The sequence below is a fragment of the Lithobates pipiens genome, unplaced genomic scaffold (assembly GCF_037356315.1).
Source record: "Lithobates pipiens isolate NorthernLeopardFrog02 unplaced genomic scaffold, aLitPip1_a1.2 Scaffold_16, whole genome shotgun sequence".
Lineage (NCBI taxonomy): Eukaryota > Metazoa > Chordata > Amphibia > Anura > Ranidae > Lithobates > Lithobates pipiens.
Genome location: NW_027507748.1, coordinates 358,843,823 through 358,869,982, shown reverse-complemented (window position 1 = coordinate 358,869,982; position 26,160 = coordinate 358,843,823). Strand labels below are relative to the sequence as shown.

General features: G+C 40.7%; 1 protein-coding gene across 9 annotated transcripts in view; it reads left to right on the top strand.

Annotated features, from left to right (window-relative positions):
- ADGRB2 (adhesion G protein-coupled receptor B2) overlaps window positions 1-26,160 on the top strand; it is a 706,559-nt gene that overhangs the window by 638,211 nt on the left and 42,188 nt on the right. For 7 of the 9 annotated variants that reach the window (XM_077481962.1, XM_077481967.1, XM_077481965.1 and 4 more), the window contains 6 exons: window positions 2-152; window positions 7,230-7,299; window positions 10,257-10,323; window positions 13,054-13,139; window positions 19,883-19,978; window positions 23,391-23,562. In XM_077481962.1, coding sequence (XP_077338088.1) covers window positions 2-152; window positions 7,230-7,299; window positions 10,257-10,323; window positions 13,054-13,139; window positions 19,883-19,978; window positions 23,391-23,562 — 642 coding nt within the window. The remainder of the gene's footprint in view (window position 1; window positions 153-7,229; window positions 7,300-10,256; window positions 10,324-13,053; window positions 13,140-19,882; window positions 19,979-23,390; window positions 23,563-26,160) is intronic. The other 2 variants (XM_077481964.1, XM_077481968.1) reach the window with 1 other exon arrangement.

The following is a 26,160-nucleotide window of genomic DNA, read 5'->3' as shown; positions in this document are numbered from 1 at the left end:
GGCTGTCTGTGCTCTGATTGCTGCTTTCTTGCATTTCTTCTTTCTCTCATCCTTCTGTTGGGTACTGACCGAGGCCTGGCAATCCTACTTAGCGGTCATCGGGCAAATGAGAACACGTCTGGTCCGTAAACGTTTCCTATGTCTGGGCTGGGGTAAGAGAAAAGTGTACACCATCTCCTTAAGGCCTTAACCGGTAGTTTTATTTTTTTTATGTACCTTGTTTGATTGTGGTTAATGGTATTGGAGAGGAAAATACAGTCATTAGTAAACCATTATGTACTAACACCACTGTGATTTCAGTTTTACTATGAGACATTATGTTTTTAGGTATAATTCATTATAGAACATTACAAGGTACTGACTCCTTGCAGCCTACAGGTTGTAGCTGTAAAGTCTCTGATCATTTATTAGTGCAAAGTAGACATGTGCATTCGTTTTCGTCCGAATGCATTTTCGTCCGAATTTCAGCTATTTTCGTTTTCGTTTTGACAAACGATAACGAAAGCACAAAATCCGAAAAACGAAAGATCCGACATAAATAAATGCTTTATTTTCGTTTTCATTGTTACAACAGTTCGATATAGAATAGGAGATTCGACATGACTCTGACAACAATCTGTGTCTATAGAACCTGTGGTCGAATGTGCTTAACCTTACCTCTATTAGTCCAAGATTATATAGAGAAAATATTCGACAGAGAAAAAAGATTTGACAGAGAGAAAAGATTCTGCAAGTTACTGTCCTAAAAAGTGTTTGGGGACCCGGGTCCTGCCCCAGGGGACATGTATCAATGCAAAAAAAAGTTTTAAAAATGGCCGTTTTTTCGGGAGCAGTGATTTTAATAATGATTAAAGTGAAACAATAAAAGTGTAATATTCCTTTAAATTTCGTAGGGGGGGTTGTCTATAGTATGCCTGTGAAGGGGCGCATGTTTCCCGTGCTTAGAATTGTCCCTGCACAAAGTGTCATTTATGCAGGAAAAAAAGTCCTTTAAAATCACTCGCAGCTATTATGAATTGTCGGCTCCGTAATACAGAGAACACTCATTGAAAGTCATTGATAAAAAAATAAATAAATAAAAAAGCGTGGGGGTCCCCCAAATTCAATTACCAGGCCCTTCAGGTCTGGTATGGATATTAAGGGGAACCCTGCCTCAAATTTAAGAAAAAAATTGACGTGGGGTTCCCCCTAAATATCCATAACCAGACCCTTCAGGTCTGGTATGGATATTAAGGGAAACCCCGCATCAAATTTAAAAAAAAAATGACGTGGGGTTCCCCCTAAAAATCCATTCCAGACCCTTTATCCGAGCACGCAACCTGGCAGGCCGCAGGAAAAGAGGGGGGGGCGAGAGAGCGGCCCCCCCTCCCTCCTGAACCGTACCAGGCCACATGCCCTCAACATTGGGAGGATGCTTTGGGGGTCTGTGACCCCTCAAAGCACCTTGTCCCCATGTTGATGAGGACAAGGGCCTCATCCCCACAACCCTGGCCGGTGGTTGTGGAGGTCTGCGGGCGGGGGGCTTATCAGAATCTGGAAGCCCCCTTTAACAAGGGGACCCCCAGATCCCGCCCCCCCCCTGTTTGAAATGGTAAGGGGGTACAAAAGTACCCCTACCATTTCACAAAGAAAGTGTAAAAAATGGTTAAATAAAACAAACACACTTTTGAAAAATTCCTTTATTAAAAATAAAAAAATAAAAAAAAGATCCCAGCGGCGGTAATCCACTCTTGCTATCCAGCGACGGACGGTCATCTCTCCAGCGATGTCTCATCTCATCCAGCGCAGCGATCCTCCATCCTTCTTCTGTCTCCTCCACGGAGACACTGCAGGCATTCCGGCGGCTGACGTTTCTTATATACGGAGGGCGGGGCCACCCGTCACCTGACCCGGCCCCCCTCTGACGCAAGGGGAAACCCGGGGTTCCCTGTGACGTAGGGGTGACCCGCACCCCTCTGATGTAACACAGGCAGGTTTCCGTTACATCAGAGGGGGGCGGGGTCACCCATACGTCACGGGGAACCCCGGGTTTCCCCTTGCGTCGGAGGGGGGCGGGGTCAGGTGACGGGTGGCCCCGCCCTCCGTATATAAGAAACGTCAGCCGCCGGAATGCCTGCAGTGTCTCCGTGGAGGAGACAGAAGAAGGATGGAGGATCGCTGCGCTGGATGAGATGAGACATCGCTGGAGAGATGACCGTCCGTCGCTGGATAGCAAGAGTGGATTACCGCCGCTGGAATCTTTTTTTTTATTTTTTTATTTTTAATAAAGGAATTTTTCAAAAGTGTGTTTGTTTTATTTAACCATTTTTTACACTTTCTTTGTGAAATGGTAGGGGTACTTTTGTACCCCCTTACCATTTCAAACAGGGGGGGGGCCGGGATCTGGGGGTCCCCTTGTTAAAGGGGGCTTCCAGATTCTGATAAGCCCCCCGCCCGCAGACCTCCACAACCACCGGCCAGGGTTGTGGGGATGAGGCCCTTGTCCTCATCAACATGGGGACAAGGTGCTTTGAGGGGTCACGGACCCCCAAAGCATCCTCCCAATGTTGAGGGCATGTGGCCTGGTACGGTTCAGGAGGGAGGGGGGGCCGCTCTCTCGTCCCCCCCTCTTTTCCTGCGGCCTGCCAGGTTGCGTGCTCGGATAAAGGGTCTGGTATGGATTTTTAGGGGGAACCCCACGTCAATTTTTTTTTAAATTTGACGCGGGGTTCCCCTTAATATCCATACCAGACCTGAAGGGTCTGGTTATGGATATTTAGGGGGAACCCCACGTCAATTTTTTTCTTAAATTTGAGGCAGGGTTCCCCTTAATATCCATACCAGACCTGAAGGGCCTGGTAATTGAATTTGGGGGACCCCCACGCTTTTTTTTAAATTTATTTATTTATTTTTTTATCAATGACTTTCAATGAGTGTTCTCTGTATTACGGAGCCGACAATTCATAATAGCTGCGAGTGATTTTAAAGGACTTTTTTTCCTGCATAAATGACACTTTGTGCAGGGACAATTCTAAGCACGGGAAACATGCGCCCCTTCACAGGCATACTATAGACAACCCCCCCCCTACGAAATTTAAAGGAATATTACACTTTTATTGTTTCACTTTAATCATTATTAAAATTACTGCTCCCGAAAAAACGGCGGTTTTTAAAACTTTTTTTTGCATTGATACATGTCCCCTGGGGCAGGACCCGGGTCCCCAAACACTTTTTAGGACAGTAACTTGCAAATTAGCCTTTAAAATTAGCACTTTAGATTTTGAACGGTTGGAGTCCCATAGACTTTAATAGGGTTCTAAAGTATGCTATACAGTTAGCTCCGTCGAATCTTCTTTATACATTCGACAGACACCATAAGGCTTCCAAGACAGATTCGACCGTAATTCATGTGGATTTTCGGACGAATGCAATTTTTGAACGAAAAACGAAATAAATAAAAACGAATTTCGGGAGTAACTAAATAAATTAAGTTTTCGGACGAAAACGAAATTCCGAAACAAAATATTTTACTCTGCACATGTCTAGTGCAAAGTTGTTTCAGCCTTATTTTTTATTCAGTCACAGGTTTACTTGTGTGCTATAAGTTAACTATGAATGTTATATTCGCAACAGTCTCTCAAATTTTGCACAAACTTGTGATTACACAGGTCAAAAATGAAATGGAATGTGTCTCTATGGGAGGACTGATTAATGGACTAAGTGGATTTGCAAATACGGTACCTATACACCCATTTAGGTTTGTTGGACCAAACACAAGTTTGCATCAAGGTTCACTTTTGGGGACACAACCGGATGTGTGCAGATATGAACAGATGCACTCCTGTTTACTGTGCATCTGGTTGCCTATGTATTTTATGGGTCCATATGGAAGGGATATGGACGTCACAAATGTGACCTCCATTTCTGTTCTGATCTGACTTGGGCTTGTGTGGGTTTCCTCTGGGTACCCTGGTTTCTTCCCACACTGTAAGATACTCTGGTAGATGATTTGGCTCCTTTCTAAATTGGCCTTAGTATGTAAGTGCATATGTATGCATGTAAGATATGGATTAGGTTGTAAACTACTTGAGAGCATGTAAAGCATACATTACCTGTAATAAATATGTACGTAAATAAAATGGAGCACCAGCTAAAGTTTTTAACTTTTTAAATTTGCTTATCATGAGAAAGGAATAGAGCCATGGTCAGATTTTACTTGCGGTCTTTGACCCCACTGTATATATATATATATACAGTGGGGATCGAAAGTTTGGGAACCCCAGGTAAAAATGTGTATTAATGTGCATAACGAAGCCAAGGAAAGATGGAAAAATCTCCAAATGGCATCAAATTACAGATTAGACATTCTTATAATATGTCAAAAAAAGTTAGATTTTATTTCCATCATTTACACTTTCAAAATTACAGAAAACAAAAAAATGGTGTCTGTAAAAGTTTGGGCACCCTGCAGAGTTAATATCTTGTACTGCCCCCTTTGGCAAGTATCACAGCTTGTAAATGCTTTTTGTAGACAGCCAAGAGTCTTTCAATTCTTGTTTGAGGTATCTTTGCCCATTCTTCCTTACAAAAGTGTTCCAGTTCTTTGAGATTTCTGGGCTGTCTGTCACACACTGCTCTTTTAAGGTCTATCCATAGATTTTCAATAATGTTGAGGTCAGGAGATTGTGAAGGCCATGGCAAAACCTTCAGTTTACGCCTCTTGATGTATTCCCCCGTGGATTTTGAGGTGTGTCTAGGATCATTATCCATTTGTAGAAGCCATCCTCTCTTTAACTTCAGCTTTTTCACAGATGGCATCAAGTTACCATCCAAAATTTGCTAAAATGTTATTGAATCCATTTTTCCTTCTACTTGTGAAATGTTCCCTGTGCCACTGGCTGCAATACAACCACAAAGCATGATTGATCCACCCCCATGCTTAACAGTTGGACAGAGGTTCTTTTCATTAAATTCAGTGCCCTTTCTTCTCCAAACGTACCGGCGCTCATTCCGGCCAAAAAGTTATATTTTAACCTCATCGGTCCACAGAACTTGTTTCCAAGATGCCTCAGGCTTGTCTATATGTTCATTTGCAAAGTTCAAACGCTGATTTTTGTGGTGAGGATGTAAAAGAGGTTTTCTTCTGATGACTCTTCCATGAAGACCATATTTGTACAAGTATCTCTTTATAGTGGAATAGTGTACCACAACCCCAGTGTCTGCCAGATCTTTCTGGAGGGATCGTGCAGTCAAACGTGGGTTTTGAATTGCTTTTCTCACAATCCTGCAAGCTGTTCTGTCTGATATTTTTCTTGGTCTTCCAGATCTTGCTTTAACTTCCACTGTTCCTGATGACTGCCATTTCTTAATTACATTCCGAACAGAGGATATTGACATCTGAAAACGCTTTGCTATCTTCTTATAGCCCTCTCCAGCTTTGTGAGCGTCAACTATTTTCAGTTTCAGTTTTCTAGACAACTGCTTAGAAGAACCCATGGTACTGATTGTTGGGGCAAGGTCAGATGAATCTGGCCATTTAAAACCATTGAGATTGACATCACCTGGTCTTCCCAGACGACGATTGAGAACAATCCATGACACTGGCAGGTCTCAGCTTTGCAAAGGGGGCAGTGCATGCTATAAATTCTGCAGGGTACCCAAACTTTTGCAGACGCCATTTTTTTGTAAATGATGTAAATAAAATCTAACTTTTTTTGACATATTATAAGAATGTCTAATCTGTAATTTGATGCCATTTGGAGATTTTTCCATCTTTCCTTGGCTTCGTTATGCACATTAATACACATTTTTACCTGGGGTGCCCAAACTTTCGATCCCCACTGTGTGTATATATATATATATATATATATATATATATATATAATTTATTTATTTATATTCTGTTGATTTTAAATTTGCCTTTTCTCGTTTCTGCTGTAGTGGCACTGCTATGTATAGGAATACCGCAGAAGTTTAATAATATCCCATGTCACAGTCCTCAATGTAATTAGAGCTGATAAAGTGAAACAGTCTTTCTCTGTTGTCAAACCACTATGTTTATTCTAATGATAAAAAGGATAACCACAAATTATAGCCAAAAATATAAGCCAAGTGTATGCCTATTTGTCTGTTAACTGTATGGGTCCCATTAGTAACAGAATAACAAAAGTAAGGAGTTATATATTCTGTAGCATATTTTGAAAGCAAAGTATGTTGTTTACAGTTACCACTAACTTAAAGGGCTGGAATTATATTGTGTGCCCCCCTATGCCAACTATCTTGTGCTGTAATACCTACCCAAAGTGACTTGTTAACATTAGGCCCCGTCACACTATCAATCCTGTCACAGGAAGAAATGGGATCACTGGAAAGTGTGGAGAGAAAACTATAAATCACTCATCTGTTTCTACAGGATCACCCACTTGCTGACCGGAAGATAGAGATTTTGTACAGTGTTAGCTTGCAATAAAGCGAGGTTAGGCTGGTCCTTCCAGTAAGGGAGTGATGCTGTAAAATAGGTGCTTATGTCCTATAGCCAAATACAGGATCACTTATCTGATATGGACATAGGCGTTCACAGGGGGCGTGCCAAGTGTGCCTAGGCACACCCTAATAACTGTGTGGTGCGGATTTCCCCTACTGACCGGGGTTGTCCTTGTGGTGCACCCTCGCAGTGCTGCTGGCTTCCCTCCTCTCTTCTCTGTGCACACCTATGGATATGGACCTTAGTAACACAAATTACATGGAATTATAACCATTCAGGAGACCAAAGTTGGGGAATAAGAGACTCAAGGTGACAATTACCTACTCTGCTTCTATAGAGTTAGAACTAATGACCAGAAGCACAGGCTGTCTCACGAGATAGCAGTTTACAGCAAGGTTTATGAACCCAGAAGGGATGAACTAAAAGTACACTTTTCCACCAACAAAAATGGACCAATGGGACAGCAAAAAGAAACCCAACTTGGATATATGGACAGGCAAAGTGTCAGTCTAGTCTGTTTTTTTTTTTTTTAACATGGAAATGTGTTTAGCTGACCAACAGTAGAATTTTGTTTGAGAATATTAATTTTCAGAACGTTTGTTTAATTTTCTAATAGTTATGGAAACAAATCGACAATCATTTTCAATTGTAGTGATGAATAAAGTGGGATGAATGGGATGGAAATTTTTTCTTAAATTTTCAGTGAATGTGCTTTTAATTTCTCTTAATATATTTTAAATACTAAATAGTTTGATTCTTCTGTCAGGGTTACCGGCTTTAGTGGTTGCTGTGTCTGTTGGTTTCACACGAACAAAAGGATATGGGACTCCCCACTAGTAAGTCTTTTTTATTTGAAAGAAAACTATAATGCATGTTTAAGCAATACTTTAAACTGGTTGTAAACTTCTGCTAAGAAGTATGGACAAAGCACATCCCACTATTACTGTGTACTTGTCTCTTTCCAAAGCACTGTGTGTGCTCATCTGCCTCATTCTGACAGGTTTTCCCAAATCAAAAAGATAAAGGGGAAGCGGGGGAGGAGAGCTCCAGCACACACCCTGTCATTGACAGCCTCACTGTGTTTTCTGTGTGCTGTGTTTTGGGAGGTGTCCCATCCCCCCAAATAAGCTCTCAGAAGAGAGGGCTGCAGATAAACAGGTACAACGTATGTAGGAGGATTAATTTCATCTTTGTGTATCACCTGAGGGTAGTCACTTTATTGGGTATATGTAAGGGCTTATAAATATTTTAAGTTATTATAATATTTGTCTTGAAATCATTTTGGGAACTTTCACAAATTCTTTATTATGCTTTCATATTTTTTATATATATATTTTTATATAATGTAATTTATAGCTATAAAAAGCCTCCCAATGAGTGTTATGCATGTATCAAGAACATGATGAGCATCCTTGCTCAATGACTGCTGAGAAAAGCTCAGTTAGCCTAGGGTTACACAAATGATTAATCTGTTTGCTACTGAGATAATTAAGTACTTATTGCATATTAACTGTTCGACGGTACAGTGAAATCAATATAATTCTAATGAGATACCTGTCAGAAAATTTCATAATGGAAAGGTTTCCACTGTAATCCTAGCATTACAGAGCCTTACATACAGTATATGGAAACTGTGCTAGAACCTATATCTAATTTGATAATAATGATCTAATTTCATAATAATAATTACATGGTGCGGACCTAGCATCCTATATATTTGTTTATATTAGGTGTATGTATGCTAAGTAATGTGTGACTTGCACAGATACTTATTACCCCTCACAGAAATCATAATAGTCCTCCTGACAATGGCCTCACTTTTTCACCAGAAGGATCTTTGTTCAGTGATCCGTGGTCAGCATCTACTCCCTGGAATGAGATAGTGGATCAGTGCTGTGCGGTTATTGACTGAACTAGATTAGCCCCACAGCCTCTCACCTTGTGACTTGCTACAAAGTTACGATGTCTGATCACTGTGAGAGAAGAGGAAATGTTTCCTCCTGCCTGTTACAGATTGACAATATAGTTTGAGTTTAGGCAAAGTCACTGGATTGGAGCACAATGATATTCTGGCACTCCTCTCCTATGTGTAAAAATCCACATGGAAAACTACTCAGAATACCCAAACATTACATTACATATATATATGTTAGCAGAGACCCTAGGGAATAAAATGGCGGTTGTTACAATTTTTTATGTCACTAGGTATTTGCACAGCAATTTTTAAAATCATTTTTTGGGGAAAAATATTTTCATGAATTTAAAAAAAAATATATCAACAGTAAAGTTAGCACAATTGTTTTGTATAATGTGAAAGATTGTGTTATGCCAAGTAAATAGATACCTAACATGTCATGCTTTAAAATTGCGCACACTCGTGGAATGGCGCCAAATCTTCAGAACTTAAAAGTCTCCATAGGCGACGCTTTAAACATTTTTTTTACAGGTTACCTGTTTAGAATTACAGAAAAGGTCTAGTGCTAGAACTATTGCCCTTGCGCTAATGATTATGTTGATACTTCACATGTTTGGTTTGAATTCCATTTACATATGCGATCGTGCGACATAAGTATGCGTTTGCTTCTGCATGCGAGCACAAGGAGATGGGGGTATACAGAATTTTTTTTTTTTTTTTTTTTTCCTTAGAACATTGATCACGTTTATTCCTATTACAAGGAATGTAAATATCCCTTTTAAAAAAATAGGGCATAACAGGTCCTCTTTACAGAGAGATCTGGGGTTTAGAAGTCCCCAGATCTCTCCTTGTTGCTGGAAAGCCTGAGATCCCAAAACAAAATCAATCTCAGGCTTCCCAGAAAAAAGTCAGTGTTTACAAATGGTAAAACGCTGCCGCCAACGCATTCACTCTCCGACTTGAAGATCAAACGGGCGAGCCCAGGAGAAGCACCAAAGAGCTGCACCAGGGGGGGACGTCCCCTCCCGCCTCCTGTAAAAGCAATCAAGAGAGCTATGGGAATTGCTGGCTGGAAAAAAAAGATATCTGGATACAGTGGCGACTGGTGTTAACCTATACTAACCTCCCCCGGTTGCTCAAGCCAGCCACCACACACCATTGACAACACTGCCCACCCCCCCGGTTGCTCACCCGCCAGGCCCCCGTCAGCCCCGCACTTACCCTTTGCAGGTCACGACTGTGGCCTCGGCTTTCCCCCCTCTGTATCCTCCGTGTCCCAGCCATCACTTCTCCTCCCAGGCCCGGCTCTTTGGACACCCGGCCAAGTCTTAGGACCCGCTTCCTAAATCTCCGGGAGGAGAAACAGGAAGTCATTAGCGAATATTAATTCACGAATGTCTCATAACAGGGTGGGCTCAGGACGCAGTGCTCTGCACCCCAAGCCCACCCCTTTTTTAAGCCAATTAGAGCCTCAGGCTGTAATCATGTGCCTATGAAAAAAAATCCATAGAAATCCATGCGTGGATTTGGGGGCGGCGCCCATGTGCCCCTAATGAGAGGCCGTCACTGTCTGGATGATGCCTGTAGTTGCAGGCATCATTCAGATATCTCCACTCAAAGTCCAGGACGTTATATGACATCATTGGGCGGGAAGTGGCTAATGGTGAAGGGTACAGATTTTTCTGAAAAATGATACGGTTGCTGTATATAGTGACATATCAGGAATTTATGCAGGCAGACATTTCCTTTTTATCGACATTAAATACTTCTCATGTGTGCAGCACAATAATCCTACATCACCCCTGAACAGAATTTCTTAAGACGAGTCAGTACATACATTTCTACTTTGTCTAACTACTTGTGTCATTTGACCTCTAGCTGCTGGCTTTCTCTGGAAGGAGGGTTACTCTACGCCTTTGTTGGCCCAGCAGCTGTCATTGTTCTGGTAAGCACTGTGACTGTCATCACCTTTGTCTTCTTTTGGAATTCTGCAGATACGATGCCAGCTAGGAGGTAGCACTTTCCTCCAGTCTGCCCTTTCCATACGTTGGTTGCTGGATGTAGAGCTTTAGTTTTAGACTGGAACCTCTCTCACTATTATTCTTATTATTGTTATTATGTACCACTGCTGTGTGACCTTGGGTACCTATGTACAATGGGTCTGATTACCATGGTGAAAAGCGAAGCAGAGGAAATAGTGTGAAGAAGACAATTAATTCTTCAGTACATGATTGGCTGTTTGAAGGGCACACATGTTCACCTAAGCTCTTTCCATTATAGTAAAGTAGATACTGCGTGTCATTTTTCAAAGCATGCAGAAACCGACACAAACATAGCACAATGTTACATCTGAACAGCTTAAAAAATATGTTTTAGCTACAGATTACTGCTATTGAAATAAAATTGTTGGGGGACAAAATACCTTCTAAATATAGCATAAATGTACCCCAAGTCTGCCTACTATTTTATACATAGAAGCACATTTGTGGATATACCTTATAAAGAAACAGAGCTGATATTTTAAAAAAATGTCTTTAAAACGTGTTACATCTGTCAAGGGGTTGATGGCAATCAGTTCACTAGGATTTAAAGTGATTGTAAACTGTTTTTCTATAAAAATAACAAACATGTAATACTTACCTGCTCTGTTGCAGTGGATTTGCACAGAGCAGTCCAGATCCTCCTTTTCTTGAGTCCCTCTTCAGTGCGCCTGGCTCCTCCCTCCTGTTGAGTGCCCCCACAGCAAGCAGCTTGCTATAGGGACACACCGAACTGAGCCACAGCTCCATGTGTCCATTCAGACATGGAGCTGCGGTTCAGCCCCACCCCCCTCTATCTCCTCATTGACTAACTGACTTTGATTGACAGCGGTAGGGGCCAATAGTGCCGCTGCTGTGTCTCAGCCAATCAGGAGGGAGAGTCTCGGATGGCCAAGACCCTTGTGGACATCGATGGATTGAGAGGGGGCTCAGGTAAGTATTAGGGGGCTGAGGGGAGCTGTTGCACACAGAAGGGTTTGTATCTTAATGCATAGAATACATTAAGATACAAAACCTTCTGCCTTTACAACCCCTTTAAGGTACATATTTACCTTTACTATGGGTATCTATTTTATTAAAGCTGAGAACCCAGAAGATAGCAAGCAATTGTGCTGCAGGTTTGAAAATGACTTGCTAAGCTATTGCTAGACTTGCCAGGCTTCACAAGTTTGTTGCACAATTGCAGCAAGTCTGCATTGCATGATTTCAGATCAACTTTCTTTGTAAACATTTTGCAAGCCTGCTGCATGTTCTGGTTCAGTTATGTTGTGCAGTAGTCATCCCACCACAGGGGTCACTGTGGCTGAATTGTCATGCTGTAGACTTGCAGAGCTCTTGCTGTAGACTCGCACGGCAACTTTGCTCTTGCCATACACATTTGTTACAAATTGGAAAAGTGTCAACTAGAACTTGTACTTTAAGTGCTCTGCAAATGTACAACTTGCAAGTGAAAACGTGCAGCAATTACAATTCAACAATTACATACAACAGACTTGAAAAATGTTTGCAAAGAATGTTGGTCTGGAGTCATGCAATGTGGATTTGCTGCAATCGTGCAACAAACTTGTGAAGCCTGGCAAGTCTAGCAATAGCTTAGCAAGTCATTTTGAAACTTGCAGCTCAAGTGCTTGCTATCTGAGGAGGAGGAGGGAGGTAGTGGGCTGTCATTTATCTCTGTGTATACATGCACATGTGTGACACATGGGCTGCTCAAATTGAAGGAAATGCTCAGCATAGAAACTCACTGAAAACCGAGCATGTGCAGAGTTGCCACCACAGCTGCAATATCCTCAACTGAATTGGGGACATCGACAGAAGGGGAAGATAGCGAGCAGCAGGATCAACCAGGAGTTTTTCAGAATACAGAAAACAAATCTCATAGTCACAGAGTGAGTATGAACAGCATGTAACACAGAATTTATTGAGAGTTTTTTATGATGTGGGTTTAGTGACACTTTAAGGCCTCCTTTACACCTGTCCAGTGTGTTGCAATGTGTTCTAGCATGCATGTTAATGTGTATTGTGTTAAGGCAGCTCATTCACAATCACTAGACTGCCAATATACCACAACACACATAGATCTAAACATCCCGATATTTTTTTTAAAGCACTGTGCCTGTGCATTGGGCTGCTATGAAACACTAGTGTATTGAAGTGTGCTGGAGAGGTGTGTTCGGAGCCATTAAAAAATATAATTTATTTTATTTAGTGACACTTTAAAATTACGTCAGGTCCTTAAAATAGCAAATAGCTTTTTTTTTTGTTCGACATATTGCATTGTGATCTTTGTTCCATTTCCACCTTACAGTGATATTCATTTTTGGGTGTGTAGTTATCAAAATGATCTGTGCTTGAGGAATGCTGTAAATCAGAAATTCGGACCTAACCAGGGCTATTGATTGGAGCACTCTGCAGGGGCGTGTCAGACCACTGGAGACCCAGACAAATGCTTTTTATGTTAAGCAATGGTTTGGATCTCCCGCTTGCTGCCACCACAGGGCATTCTAAACCTATAAAATAAAAATGATGTCCAAGTTTATTACTTTCTTTGCAGCCTGGCTTTGACAAAATGTAATTTTGTTTGCGGACTACATTAATGTTTTATCTGTTCAACTATCTTCTGATCTTTGCTATAGGTTAACATGCTCATTGGCATAATTGTATTCAACAAATTAATGTCTCGGGATGGTATATCTGACAAGTCCAAAAAACAGCGGGCTGGGTGAGTGCTTTCCCTTTCTTAGGCTGCCAAGATACATTGGATGTGTTTTTGCATCATTTAATCAGTGTTGCACCAGTGTGGATTTGTGTCTGCAGTGTCAGTATGCTTCTGATGTTTGACATGCAATATGTACAATGGTGTAAAGTGCGTGGAGTTTTTTTATTTTTTTACATTATTAATGTGTATCTGTAATGTGTATGTAATCCTTTCCTAAATGGCAGCATACTCTGCCCATTTGGCTTGTTTACCTGTAAAAAAAGTAGGTAGGACAGTCTAAAATGGACTGCTGGAAGCAAAATAAATCAAGACCCCAATTAAAATAAACATGAGGGCCCAAATTCTAGATGCCTGGCTATTATGCTGACCTCCTGTCTTCAATACTTTCTCACTGAGTCACTGACCTGAAACATGTATGCAAATCAAAAGAGTCAGAGTGCGGTCAGAAATACATATCTGCATACTCGTTCTGGGTCAGTAACTCAAATTATGTTATGGTCTCCATAAAGGAAAAAAATATATTTTTGCTCCAAGTACATGGCTTAGGTTGTAAAGTAACACTAAGGGATGTGAGTGATTCTGACCCAGGAGAGTTAAGTGCACACTAGAGACATGTTACTGTTCTGAAGTATGTCAATGTGCTTTGGGAAAGCCTACTGAACCTTCCCTGCCGTTCATCTAAATAAAACATGGTGTTTGGGTACATTTAGAGCAAGTTAAAATAGAAGAACTCGGTTGAAACAAAAACATTTCAATAGCTTTCGATGTTAAAATTTAGCCCTTTGACAAATGGCTTTTTCCTGATTTAGATTTCAGGAGTTGAAATGATTGCTAGGATGTAAATCATTTGATCTCTGAAACAAACCATACGGGGTGCAGGGGCAACGTCCCCCCTAACCCATCCCTTAATCTACATGCAGGGCACCAAAAAAAACATTGCAATCCATGCGTCCTTGACTCTTCATTTCTTTGTCCTTCCTATAGCCAAAACAGAATATGAGGGGAAATCATCCCAAAGTAAGTGAAGCTTTGATTGTCACTGGAGTCAGCAGAATTAGTGACCCCATCAAGGAAAAGAGATTGCAAAAAAACTGACAGGGTTATAATCTTAATTTCTGTCCAAAATTAAAAAAAAAATAAGTTTTGCCTCCAGTTTTACTTTAACCACTTCCTTCCTGTAGGATGTTCCTTAACGTCTTGTCTTTGAGCAGCTAGCTACCATAACCCGGTATCCTCTTCGAGAGCCGGAAATTCTCTCTCAGATAAAAGTGGTAGCCGCAGTGGATTTGCAGCAAGATCACTTTTATCAGTGGCGGGAGAGGGGCCCCCCGCACTCCGGCGCCCTCCGCCTCTTACCGGAGCCGGCGGCAGCGGCGGAGGCGATCCGGTCCGTTTCCTAGCCGTGCATGGCAACGAGTGAGGGGAAGATGGCTCCCACTTGTCTCCAGGACACTGCAGGGTGGAAGTGATGTCAAAACGTCACTTCCGCCCATAGCTCTTAAAGAACCATTTTTTTTGTAATTTTTTCAAATGACAACTTTTTTTTTATTATTGCATTTTAGTGTAAATATGAGATCTGATGTCTTTTTGACCCCAGATCTCATTTAAGAGGTCCTGTCGTGCTTTTTTCTATTACAAGGGATGTTTACATTCCCTGTAATAGGAATAAAAGTGACACAATTTTTTTTTTAAAGAACAGTGAAAAAATAAAAAAAAGGTAAAATAAATTTAAACGCGCCCCGTCCCACGAGCTTGCACGCAGAAGCGAACGCATACGTGATTAGCGCCCGCATATGAAAGCGGTGTTCAAACCACACATGTGAGGTGTCGCTGCGATCGGTAGAACAAGAGCAATAAGTATTAGCTCTAGATCTCCTCTGTAACTCAAAACATGCAACCTGTAGAATTTATTAAACATCGCCTATGGAGATCTTAAATGGTAAAATTTTGTCGCCATTCCACGAGCAGGCGCAATTTTGAAGCGTGACAAGTTGGGTATCAATTTACTCGGCATAAAATTATCTTTCACAATATAAAAAAAATTGGGCTAACTTTACTCTTGTCTTATTTTTTTATTAAAAAAGTGAATTTTTTCCAAAAAAAGTGCGCTTGTAAGACCACTGAGCAAATATGGTGTGACGGAAAGTATTGCAACGACCACCATTTTACTCTCTATGGCGTTAGAAAAAAAATATATATAGATCTATATATAAATCTATATATAGATATATATATAATGTTTGGGGGTTCTAAATTATTTTCTAGCAAAATAAACAGTTTTTAATTTTTAAACACCAAATCTCAGAAATAGGCTTGGTAACGAAGTGGTTAAAGTGGAAGTAAACCCATCGATTTAAACAGTTAAAAAAAAAAGGCATGCCGGGAATGCTAACTGCACATTGGCTGTGCTCTCAGCCAAACTATCAAACCATCCAATGGCTGGTGTCATAACGGATCACATGTGCAGCACCATAGCAGTTGAAGATTAAACAGAGGCAAAGATGGCAGCTTCCTTGGCTGAAAACGATAGGGGAGTTTATTTCCACTTTAAGAATTATGGGTTGATTTACTAATAGCAAATAGACTGTGCACTTTGTAAAGTGCAGTTGCATGCTTAAATGCAGTTGCTCCTGAGCTTAGTCAGTGAGGTAAAGATTCACTTCATAAAGAATACCCAATCACATGTAAGTAAAATTAAAAAAACTGCATTTTTTCTTGCACATGATTGGATGATGGAAGTCAGCAGAGCTTGTGCATATTTACTAAGCTCTGAAGCAACTGCACTTTTAGAGTGCAACTACACTTTCCAAAGTGCACAGTCTATTTATCTTTAGTAAATCAACCCCAAAATGTTTGTACCAAGCCTCAACCATTGATACCTATTACATGTTGAATAGGATTTGTCACATTCTAGAATAATGTGTGTTTTTTGCCCACTCCTTGATCTCATTGGGAGTCCTTGTTTACACCCTCCCAACCTACACGCAGGCTCTTGACACCTACGCCATTTAAAAAAGGGAGTAACCGTATTTCAAAATAATATGTTGTTAATTCCCACCCCTTAAGATCGGTGGGAGTCAATGGGGTTGAATTACTAAAAGCAAATATACTATACCAGAGCTTACTGAATTGGTTGAAGCTCTGCTACTGTCAATCATCCAATCATTTGCAAGCAAATTTATTTTTTTCTTGCATGTGTTTGGGTAATGTCTGCAAAGTAAAATTTCACAGCATTTACTAAGCTCTAGGGAAAATCAGGGGAAAATCCCCTTGAAAAGTGAACAGATTTTTGGTCTCGTAAATTAAGCCCAGCATCTGTGCACTCCCCACCACTGGAACCTACATTATATTGATAAGGACTGGCCACGTTTCCGAATATGTCTGATTCGACCCTTTAAGATCACTGGAGTCAGTGAATGTAAAAGCCCCCACCAATGACACCTACATGTACTGAAAAAGTCACATTCATCTACATGTGTTTCTCAGCATCAGAGACATGGAGGCTCGCAGATAATAGATAAAAAAAAGGTTCTCTGAAACTGCATTTGTGTTATCTCATGCAGTCAGCTTAAAAGTGAAGTGTCATTAATGGGGTTCTTTGAAAACGAGTAACGTTTGCTGAAACTGTGCTCAAAGTGGACAATAATCACCTCTGATGTGGCCTTCAGGGGATATGTGGCATGCATGCCCAAACAAATGCTAACATTTCAAGAGCTAGTGTGCACTTACCTTACCATTGGCCTGACACAGCCAGTCTTTGATTTATCAGATGAACAACATTAATCAATAACTGCATTGTGTTATGATGATCTGAAGATCAACTGTATTGGGTTAGTGCTTGAGGGTGACAGCAAGTCCTTCCTTGCCTTTCAACCTGTTGAAAAAATGGCCATGCATCTTAGCCAATTTCTCCCTGTTCTCAATGATAAATGGTGGCAGGTACCAGCACTACACATGACAGGCAGATGCCTGGGGGGATTTCTCTAGCTAGTTATCTCCAGCTGCTTTTTAGACAGGCTGATTACTCAGGGAAGCCTTGCTTCTTCGTTACCTAAAGAGTCACAATGGGTAACCAAGCCATATCATTCTCCTTAGTAATCAGTCAATGTCTGAGCTGCAGGGCCGTGATGGAACCAGAGCACATTCCTTCTGACCTGTGGAATAACACTAGATCATGGAAAGATATGTGAAACTGGATAAATACACTTCAAAGTGACATCAGTGCATCATTAAATAAAAACTGGATTTCCTTCCCTGTGTAACAAATTACGTAAACGTTCTGTGTTACAAAAAACAAAAGCTTTACTCTGCCTTGACTACCTGTGGCTGGCACATCTGATGCCCCCAGATGCTGATAAGCTCCTTTGCATGTGCCAGGCCAATGACTGGATATGGTCAGAGCAAATAAAATCTGCCATGCACAGTATAGTTGATCCAAAGATGCTGATTGTCATCATTTGCTATGCTCTGCCCCTGAACACAGCTTCATTATAAAAAGAGAGGGAGCAATGAACATGGTGTATGCTGCAATAGCCCTTGGCATTATAAAGCTGATTCTCTTTTCAACGAAGGTACATTTTTTATTTACAGGTGCACTTGTCCCCCTATCTGATATGTAAGCTATACAGGACCCAAATTTGTCATTTTGTAGTCAGCGTTTATTAGCCTAATGCATATTTGATTATCTAAGCAGCATTAACATGCTGATGAATTAACTTACTATTAATGCATGGAGCATAATAATACAGTATATACTGTAAAATATACTGTATGTATATATAATATTTGATTACATGTATCACTAATAAACTCAAAACACGCTTTAGCGTTTAGATTTTTTACATAAAGACAGTCCCAGATTTACGGTTGAGGTTCTCATATGTTAGGTGTCTTTATGCTTGTATGTTAGTATAATGTCCGCGTGTTTCTGTGTGTGGTAGTTTTGTATACCTCCTTCTGTCATGAGTGGCTATACCATGTTTCAGAGATCCTGGGTTACTGTGTGCTCTCCTGACAGTACCTCTGCTCCCCAGTTTTAGCAATAACTGGGGGACTAGGGTTCTGCAGTTGTTGCTGGATGACATGGTCAAATGTGACTCAAAGTTCAGAAACATCTGCAGAGCCACAGGTTAGCTAAAGGCGGCCATACACAATGAGAGATGTTTGTTAAATATGATTGATTTTCAAAATGTTCCTATGCAAAGAACCTCATCTTTTCATTACATCTATGGTAGCACCTCCATTAGTTCCAAGTAGCACTTGTACCTTCATCTGCACACACTGGGGAAAGAGTACAGTGATACAGCACTTTAGCTTTACTCAATGGAAATAGGGATTCTTAAGTCAAGGAGCAAAATACGATTCTCACTTGATGCTGTCCTATGAAAAGTTCTGCATTAATAATATTTTATTAGGCTCAAGCTAGAGGAAGAAGACCTAATAGTTGTACAAGAAATGCACAAGGACAACAAAGGATAAACTCAGGACATCTAAGTTAGATAAAAAACAAAGCACAACTAATTTGGCTGAAATTACTCAGCCTTAAACTTACTGTTTTTCAGTGAGTGGAAAAGCACTGTGCCTGGCACAGAAGGTAACAGTGTGTGGTAGGGAAAAAGCCCTATCACATTAATCGGGGATGTATATTATTTATGCGGGTTATAAGGCTAGCGGCTATGCAATTTTGGATTATTGCTTAGCCTATCAAAGAGTCTTCTTATGGATCTTCATCCTAAGGGTGGCTTGACAATATATCTGATTTATGGAGAGTATAGAAGAACAAGTAGCCTTGCCTTCTAATAGTAAAAATGTTTTCTTGATGTGCAATATTATGAATTAATGTTGTAAGGTCATATATACATTCTTTTTAGCCAGTGGTGGAACCTTATAACTTGGCTTACTGGTGGGACATGCATGCTAAAGTCCCTTACTGCTGGTTGGTTACAGGTGAGGTATGAGGTACAACTACCCATCTCACCTGTTCAAAATCAGCCTATATAAATGATATGTGTCCCTGATTAATAAAAATGTAAGACTTAGGAGACTGTAAGTCACCCTGATGTGGGTGCATACTACTAAATTAACATAGCATATGTTGAGTGGGAGGAGGATCTTTTTTTGGTTAGATATATTCCAAACAGTCCTCTGTGTATGGCCAGCCTTAACCGGAAAAAGGGGTGATGGTGATGGAGGTTCCCTTTCCTTGTATCCATCTCATGCTAACCAGGTGCTGCCTTCCTGCTAGTCCGGAGCTGATCTAACACACTGCCTTTTATTTCTCTCTCCCATCTTCACTCTTATTATCTCTCTCATTTGCTCTACACTCCTCTGTGGCTTCTACCGTCTGTCTCTATATTCCTCTTATCTGCTCCTTCCGGTCTCTCCCCTGCCAACCCAACCTCCTTCATTCCCCATGTACTCTTACTCTGTATAATGGGTTTTATATTGATGTGTAAATTTGTCTTCTTTTATGCATGCATTAAACTGTATGTGCTCTTTTGCATGAAATCACACACAATATATGATCTGTGACTTTTTTTTTTTGTATCACCCTTTTAATTTGTAATATTTAAATATATATATTTCCATAAATCTATCTACATCTGTAAATGTATTTTGGACCTGGCTATCTGTATTTTTTATCTTGCTGTTAAAATATACCTGATCCTCTTTGTCTTATTCCTGTCCTTCTAATGAACTGCCACTACTTTGCATGCTCCTGTGCTTGTTGTGATGTGCTCTTGCAGAATTGAGATTTCCTGCAGGAACCTGCCTCTGATTTGTTCCACATGTGGAGTGCTGCCCAGTGCAAAGCTATCTGCAGCTACTGCCAGCAACGCTGTGTTAGTGTCCTGTGCTCTGCATCTGCCCCACTCTATTTGCATACACAGTAGGACAAACACTCATTCACATATTCCTATGCAGATGATATTATTTAGTTTGCATATGTCGCCACTATCAACCAGTCAGACAATGTACATTTTTAGCGGAATATACAGTATCTCACGCCTCTCACATTTTTGAAAATATTTAATTATATATTTTAATGTGACAACACCTAAGAAATTACACTTTGCTACAATATAAAGTAGTGAGTGTACAGTTTGTATAGCAGTGTAAATTTCCTGTCCCCTCAAAATAATTCAACACACAGCCATTAATGTCTAAACCGCTGGCAACAAAAGTGAGTACACCCCTAAATGAAAATGTCCAAATTGAGCCCAAAGTGTCATTGTTTTGTGTGGCTACTATTATTTTCCAGCACTGTCTTAACCCTCTTGGGCATGGAGTTCACCAGAGCTTCACAGGTTGCCACTGGAGTCCTCTTCCACTCCTCCATGCTGACATCATGGAGCTGGTGGATGTTAGAGACACCATCTTCTATTTGAGGATGCCCCACAGATGTTCAATAGGGTTTAGGTCTGCACACATGCTTGGCCAGTCCATCACCTTTACCCTTAACCTCTTTAGAAGGCAGTGGTCGTCATAGAGGTGTGTTTGGGGTCATTGGAATACTGTCCTGCGGCCCAATCTCCAAAGGGAGGGGATCATGCTCTGCTTCAATATATCACTCAAGGTTCCCTCAATGAACTGCACCTCCCAAGTACCAGCAGCACTCATGCACCTAGACCATGACACTCCCACCACCATTCTTGGCTGTAGGCAAGACACACTTGTCTTTGTACTCCTCAGTACAATTTTTTGGGGACTTTCTTGTGCATCATCTTTAGAAGAGGCTGCCTTCTGGGATGACAGCCATGCAGGCCAATTTGATGCTGTATTCGGCGTATGGTCAGAGCACTGACAGGCTGACCCCCCACACCTTCAACCTATGCACCAATGCTGGCAGCACTCATACGTCTATTTCTCAAAGACAACCTCTGCATATGATGCTGAGCACATGCACTCAACTTCTTTGGTCAACAATGGCGAGGCCTGTTCTGAGTGGAACCTGTCCTATTAAACCACCGTATGGTCTTGGCCACCATACTGCAGCTCAGTTTCAGGGTCTTGTCTTCTTATAGCCTAGGCCATCTTTATGTAGAGCAACATTTCTTTTTTTCAGATCCTCAGAGAGTCCTTTGCCATGAGGTACTAAGTTGAACTTCCAGTGACCAATATGAGAGAGTGAAAGCAACAACACCAAATTTAACACACCTGCTCCCCATTCACACCTGAGACCTTGTAACACTAACGAGTCACATGACCCTGGGGAGGAAAAATGGCTAAATGGGCCCAATTTGGAAATTTTCACTTAGGGGTGTACTCACTTTTGTTGCCAGCGGTTTAGGTATTAATGACTGTGTGTTGAATTATTTTGAGGGGACAGCAAATTTACACTGTAAATTTACACTTAATTTACACTTAAGCTGTACACTCACTAATTTACATTGTAGCAAAGTGTAATATCTTCAGTGTTGTCACATGAAACGATATAATAAAATATTTAAAAAATATGCGGGGTGTTGTAACTTTTGTGCTATACTCTATAGGGATTCTTTCCTTCTGAATTTTATACATATTTCCACTAAAGTATAATTTTATCTTTGGGGAAAATTTCATCATTTTAACCACAAAATGAAACCGTCCAATGTATTTATAGTATGTATCACCTATAGTATTCCCTTTTATCTATGCTGGATTTTGAATTATCCATTGTGCCCAGCTGAAAGTTTTCACTTATTGGGGTTGATTTACTAAAACTGGTGCATTCAGAATCTGGTGCAGCTGTGCATGGTAGCCAATCAGCTTCTAACTTCAGCTTGTTCGATTAAGCTTTGACCATAAAACTTGCAAGCTAATTGGTTTCTATGCAGAGCTGCACCAGATTTTGAATGCTCCAATTTTAGTAAATAACCCCCAATGTGTCTGTATATGTAGAATGTAACTGTGTCTACAGTCAAGGAAAAAGCAGAAGATTAAAATGGAACTCCAGCCAAAAGGTTTGCTCTGATTGTGGATACAGTAGGGACAGGTTAGAACATCTGTCAGTTTTCCTGGCATCTATGTCTGGAGATCACTGTCACTGGAGAGGTGTCTTCTCACTACTTTTTTCAGAAACACAAGTGAGTGAAAATCTTTGAAAACCTAGGAATAATTTCAACAGATGTTCCCACTGGGAGGTTTTATTCTCCTTCTATTCCAGTGACAACTGTTATTTTAGATTCTCCCTTACTTTCTGCCCTGGTGACAAATAATTTTCCCATCATAATCACAGAGGGGAATAAAAACCCAACATAGGTGTTACCCCATCCTACTAGTTTAGTTGGAGATCCAATTTAAGCCCCTACTTCTCTCCTAATGGCTGAATCCGGAGGCGCCACATAACAGCAGGCAAGTCATGATTATGTCTGCTAGAGCACAATGGATATGTCAAGAGCCCATGTGTGCACAAAGAGAATAAATAATAAATACTATTTTCAAACCTGATGACTACTGACTCAACCCAAATTCTTCAGAAAGGTGAATGTTGAATTTAATTGACAGGCAAGGGAGGTTGTGCAAGAGGTCACTGTGTGTTAGTTGTCACCTGCACAGTGTGGTGTCTTCTCTGTACAAGTCCTGAGTAGTGTGCCTGTCACCAGTCTTTTCTATTGTCTCCGAAGCCACATTTACCCTCTAATTAGAAGAGCTCAGTTACAGATCCTTTTCCAGTCTTTTCATGTGCATGACACCCATAGAAGCATTTAATGCTTCTGTCACTTTCCTGAGGCTAGGAGAGGTAACCCATATGAGCATTACCCAGCACACTTTACTGAAGTCAGGGGAAACTGCCACAAGCAGAAATTTGTCAGCACTGCGACTGCACACACCTAACCTGGGATTCTTGATCTTTTATCTCTCCTCACCCACACCTCTGGCATTTCTGTCCATGTCGCTGTGCATTTTATTGTGTTGCTTACCACTCGCTTGCTTTTCATGGCTCTCCATCTCTGTTAACCTTTCTCTCCTTTCTAATTACTCTTCCTGTTTCAACAACATTTCAAAATCCTTTTACTTTTCCACTTTGTCTGTTTGTCCGTTCTTTCATTCATTTTCCCCTTTTCACATTATTTGCTGGGTTTCTGACATTTTTTTATTCCATATCTTATTATTTCATTCTCTCTCACTTTTATTGCCTTAATTATGTTATTTTTATTCTTTCGTCCACATCTTTCCTCGCACTTCCCATTATCATTCTGTTTTTCTCTTCTCCCCTCTTTCTCTCGCTCAATATCCCTCCTATATGCACCGTGTCTCCCTCCCTTATCACAGGGCATCTCTCTGGAGCTCCTGCGTGGTACTTCCTCTCCTTGCTCTTACTTGGATGTCTGCAGTTCTAGCTATGACCGACCGCCGATCCATTCTCTTCCAAGTTCTGTTTGCAGTATTCAATTCCGTACAAGGCTGTGTGATCATCACTGTTCACTGCTTCCTGCGTCGGGAGGTAAAAACCTGCCTACACTACTTATGGTCTGTTTCTCCTACTTAGGTGGATATTTGTTTACATGACTACAAGATGACAGTTGCCTAACCTGGCTAATTTTAGTCATATTAAGCAACACGTTTATTTTTATGAATGAATGAATAGAGAAGCCTCAAACAGATACTTTTATTGTGGGGAAATAAAAGTATGACAGGTAGAAAACCTTTTTCAATCACTAATGTTTTCCCCCCAAGGTAAGATGGGAGATAACTTCATTGACCTCTTTATATACAACTTTCTATACCCCCTTAGCTAGGCATAAACATGAATGGTTAGCCAAGCCTAGGAATTTGAGTATATGTAATAGTCACACATTACTGTTTTCTGATGGCAGATAAGCAATCTCTAGTATCTGTGGGCGAACCTGTGCCTAGGCTATGTACATCCAAGTATTTATATATTCCAAACATGCAGTAAAAATACTGCAGACAAAGCCCTCAATCAACTCTGTAGCTATAGGCATTGTGAAGAAATTAATTGTCTAATTTCACACCAGAGGCACTGGAATCCAAGATCGTCATTTCCTATGACACCAGGTGCAAGTCGGCAACTAAGCCCTAGTTTACAATTGCGGTTGGGGGAAAGGTGGGGTGGTGAAAATTGGCCATTGAGCAATGGCTATACTGCCCCACTGCCTTAAGCTGTAAAGACAGCTGGAGGGGGTTGTACACATGCCCTGGCAAACATTATATCCCTATAGCAATCGGTGGGCAGTACCGCTGCTGACTGCAACCTATTCAATTGTGATGTGCTACAAACTGCAACCACATACAGGGTTAGAACAAGCAGTGAGGAGGTTAGATAACACTTCCCAGCTACCTGTCAAAGTCTTCAGAGGGCAACACAAGTGTAAGCACAGTAAGCCCTAAATATAGACTTCAGAGTTTTTGTTATGACCTTTGAGTATAAATGACTTCACAGTACAAGCAGCTAGAGAGGTCATTGGGGGTTTATTCTAAAACTCCTTTACCACGTGTTGAGAATATGTAGATACTTTATTATCTGTAGTCTGGGCTTCATTTTAAGTTATTTCAGATCGTATACTGTTTGTCACTAGTAATGCTGTGTTATTATTTTTACTTTATGAATAAGTGTTGTATGGAAAAATTGTTTTCTTTAGTAGAATCACAGATACCATTAGCTAAAAAGAGAAGCTGTTCTCATGAAAACTATACTGTGGTTGATGTTAAACTGGACCAGTCTAGAAGGATTTTTACTACATTGGTCTGATTATACTACATACCAGTGTAAAGGCATTCAGCCATCAGTGACACCTGGTACTCAAATCTGCAATGTCACCTGCAGTTACACTGTGGGCTTAGAAACATAGAAAAGTGACAGCAGAAAAAAGGACCAAGTGGTCTATTGAGTCTGCCCCATTTGTTTTGGTAATCTATACATTATTTTTTTTGTTAACTTTTTTTTGTCTGAGTATAGATTTATTTTTGTCCCAAGCAAGTTTGAATCCACTTACTATTGACTTACTGACTACCTCTTCTGGAATTATATTTCAAGCATCAACTACCCTTTTGGTAAAATAATACTTTCTAAGATTAGTTTTGAAGTTTCCTCCTGCTAATGTGAGGTCATGTCCCCGTATTCTTGATCTTGACTTCATATTGAAAATACTGTCCTGAGTCACCCCCTTGATGTATTTAAAGGTTTCAGTCGCATCTGTCCTTTCCCTTCTTTCCTCCAGACTCTACATATTAAGTTCCTGAAGTTGTTCCTGTTATGTTTTATCCCTCAGACCTTTCCCCATTTTTGTTGCCCGTCTCTGAACTCGTTCTATCTTATCACTATCTTTTTGTAAGTGAGGGCTCCAGAACTGGAAACAGTAGGTCTCACTAAAGCATGGTACACATTGAGTTTTTTTCATTCAAACCAGCGGTTGAACGAAAAAAAAACTGTCATCTTCGGTCAGAGCCACTGTACTAACTATGCAAAGTCAGTATAGCGGTCTCCCCTGCTGAGCTGTGATGTTCTGACAGGGGGACAGCCCCCCTGCCAGAACACTCTGATCAGCGCTCTCCGTTATTGACTGAAATCGCTGATCGGAAGTCGGTCGTCTGCTGGTTTTGCAGCATGCTAATCCGACAGAAGTCGGCCAAGTGGCTTCTGTTGGACAGGGTGGCATACACACAGGCTGAATGTCAGCAGTTTTTTGTTTTTTTTTAACCAGCCGATGTCTCCTGACATTCAGCCTGTGTGTATGAGGCTTACCGATCTATATAGGAGAATCAGGACCTTCTTCCTACTGCTTGTGACCCCTCTAATGACGTATTCTAGAATTATATTTACCTTTTTCACTTAAAGCAAATAGACTGTTCACTTTGATTTATTAAAGTCTAATAGACTTTCACTTTGCAAGTGCAGATGCACCCTGAAAGGGAATTTTACCTAGAGCTTAGTGAATGAGGTGAAGCTCTGCTGAATTGAATCATACATATTGTGGAAGCAAAAAGGCTGTTTTTTAATTTTTCCTTGCACATGATTGGGTATTCACCACATTCACTAAGCTCCATTGCAGATTGCAATTTCACTTGTAAAGGGAACAGT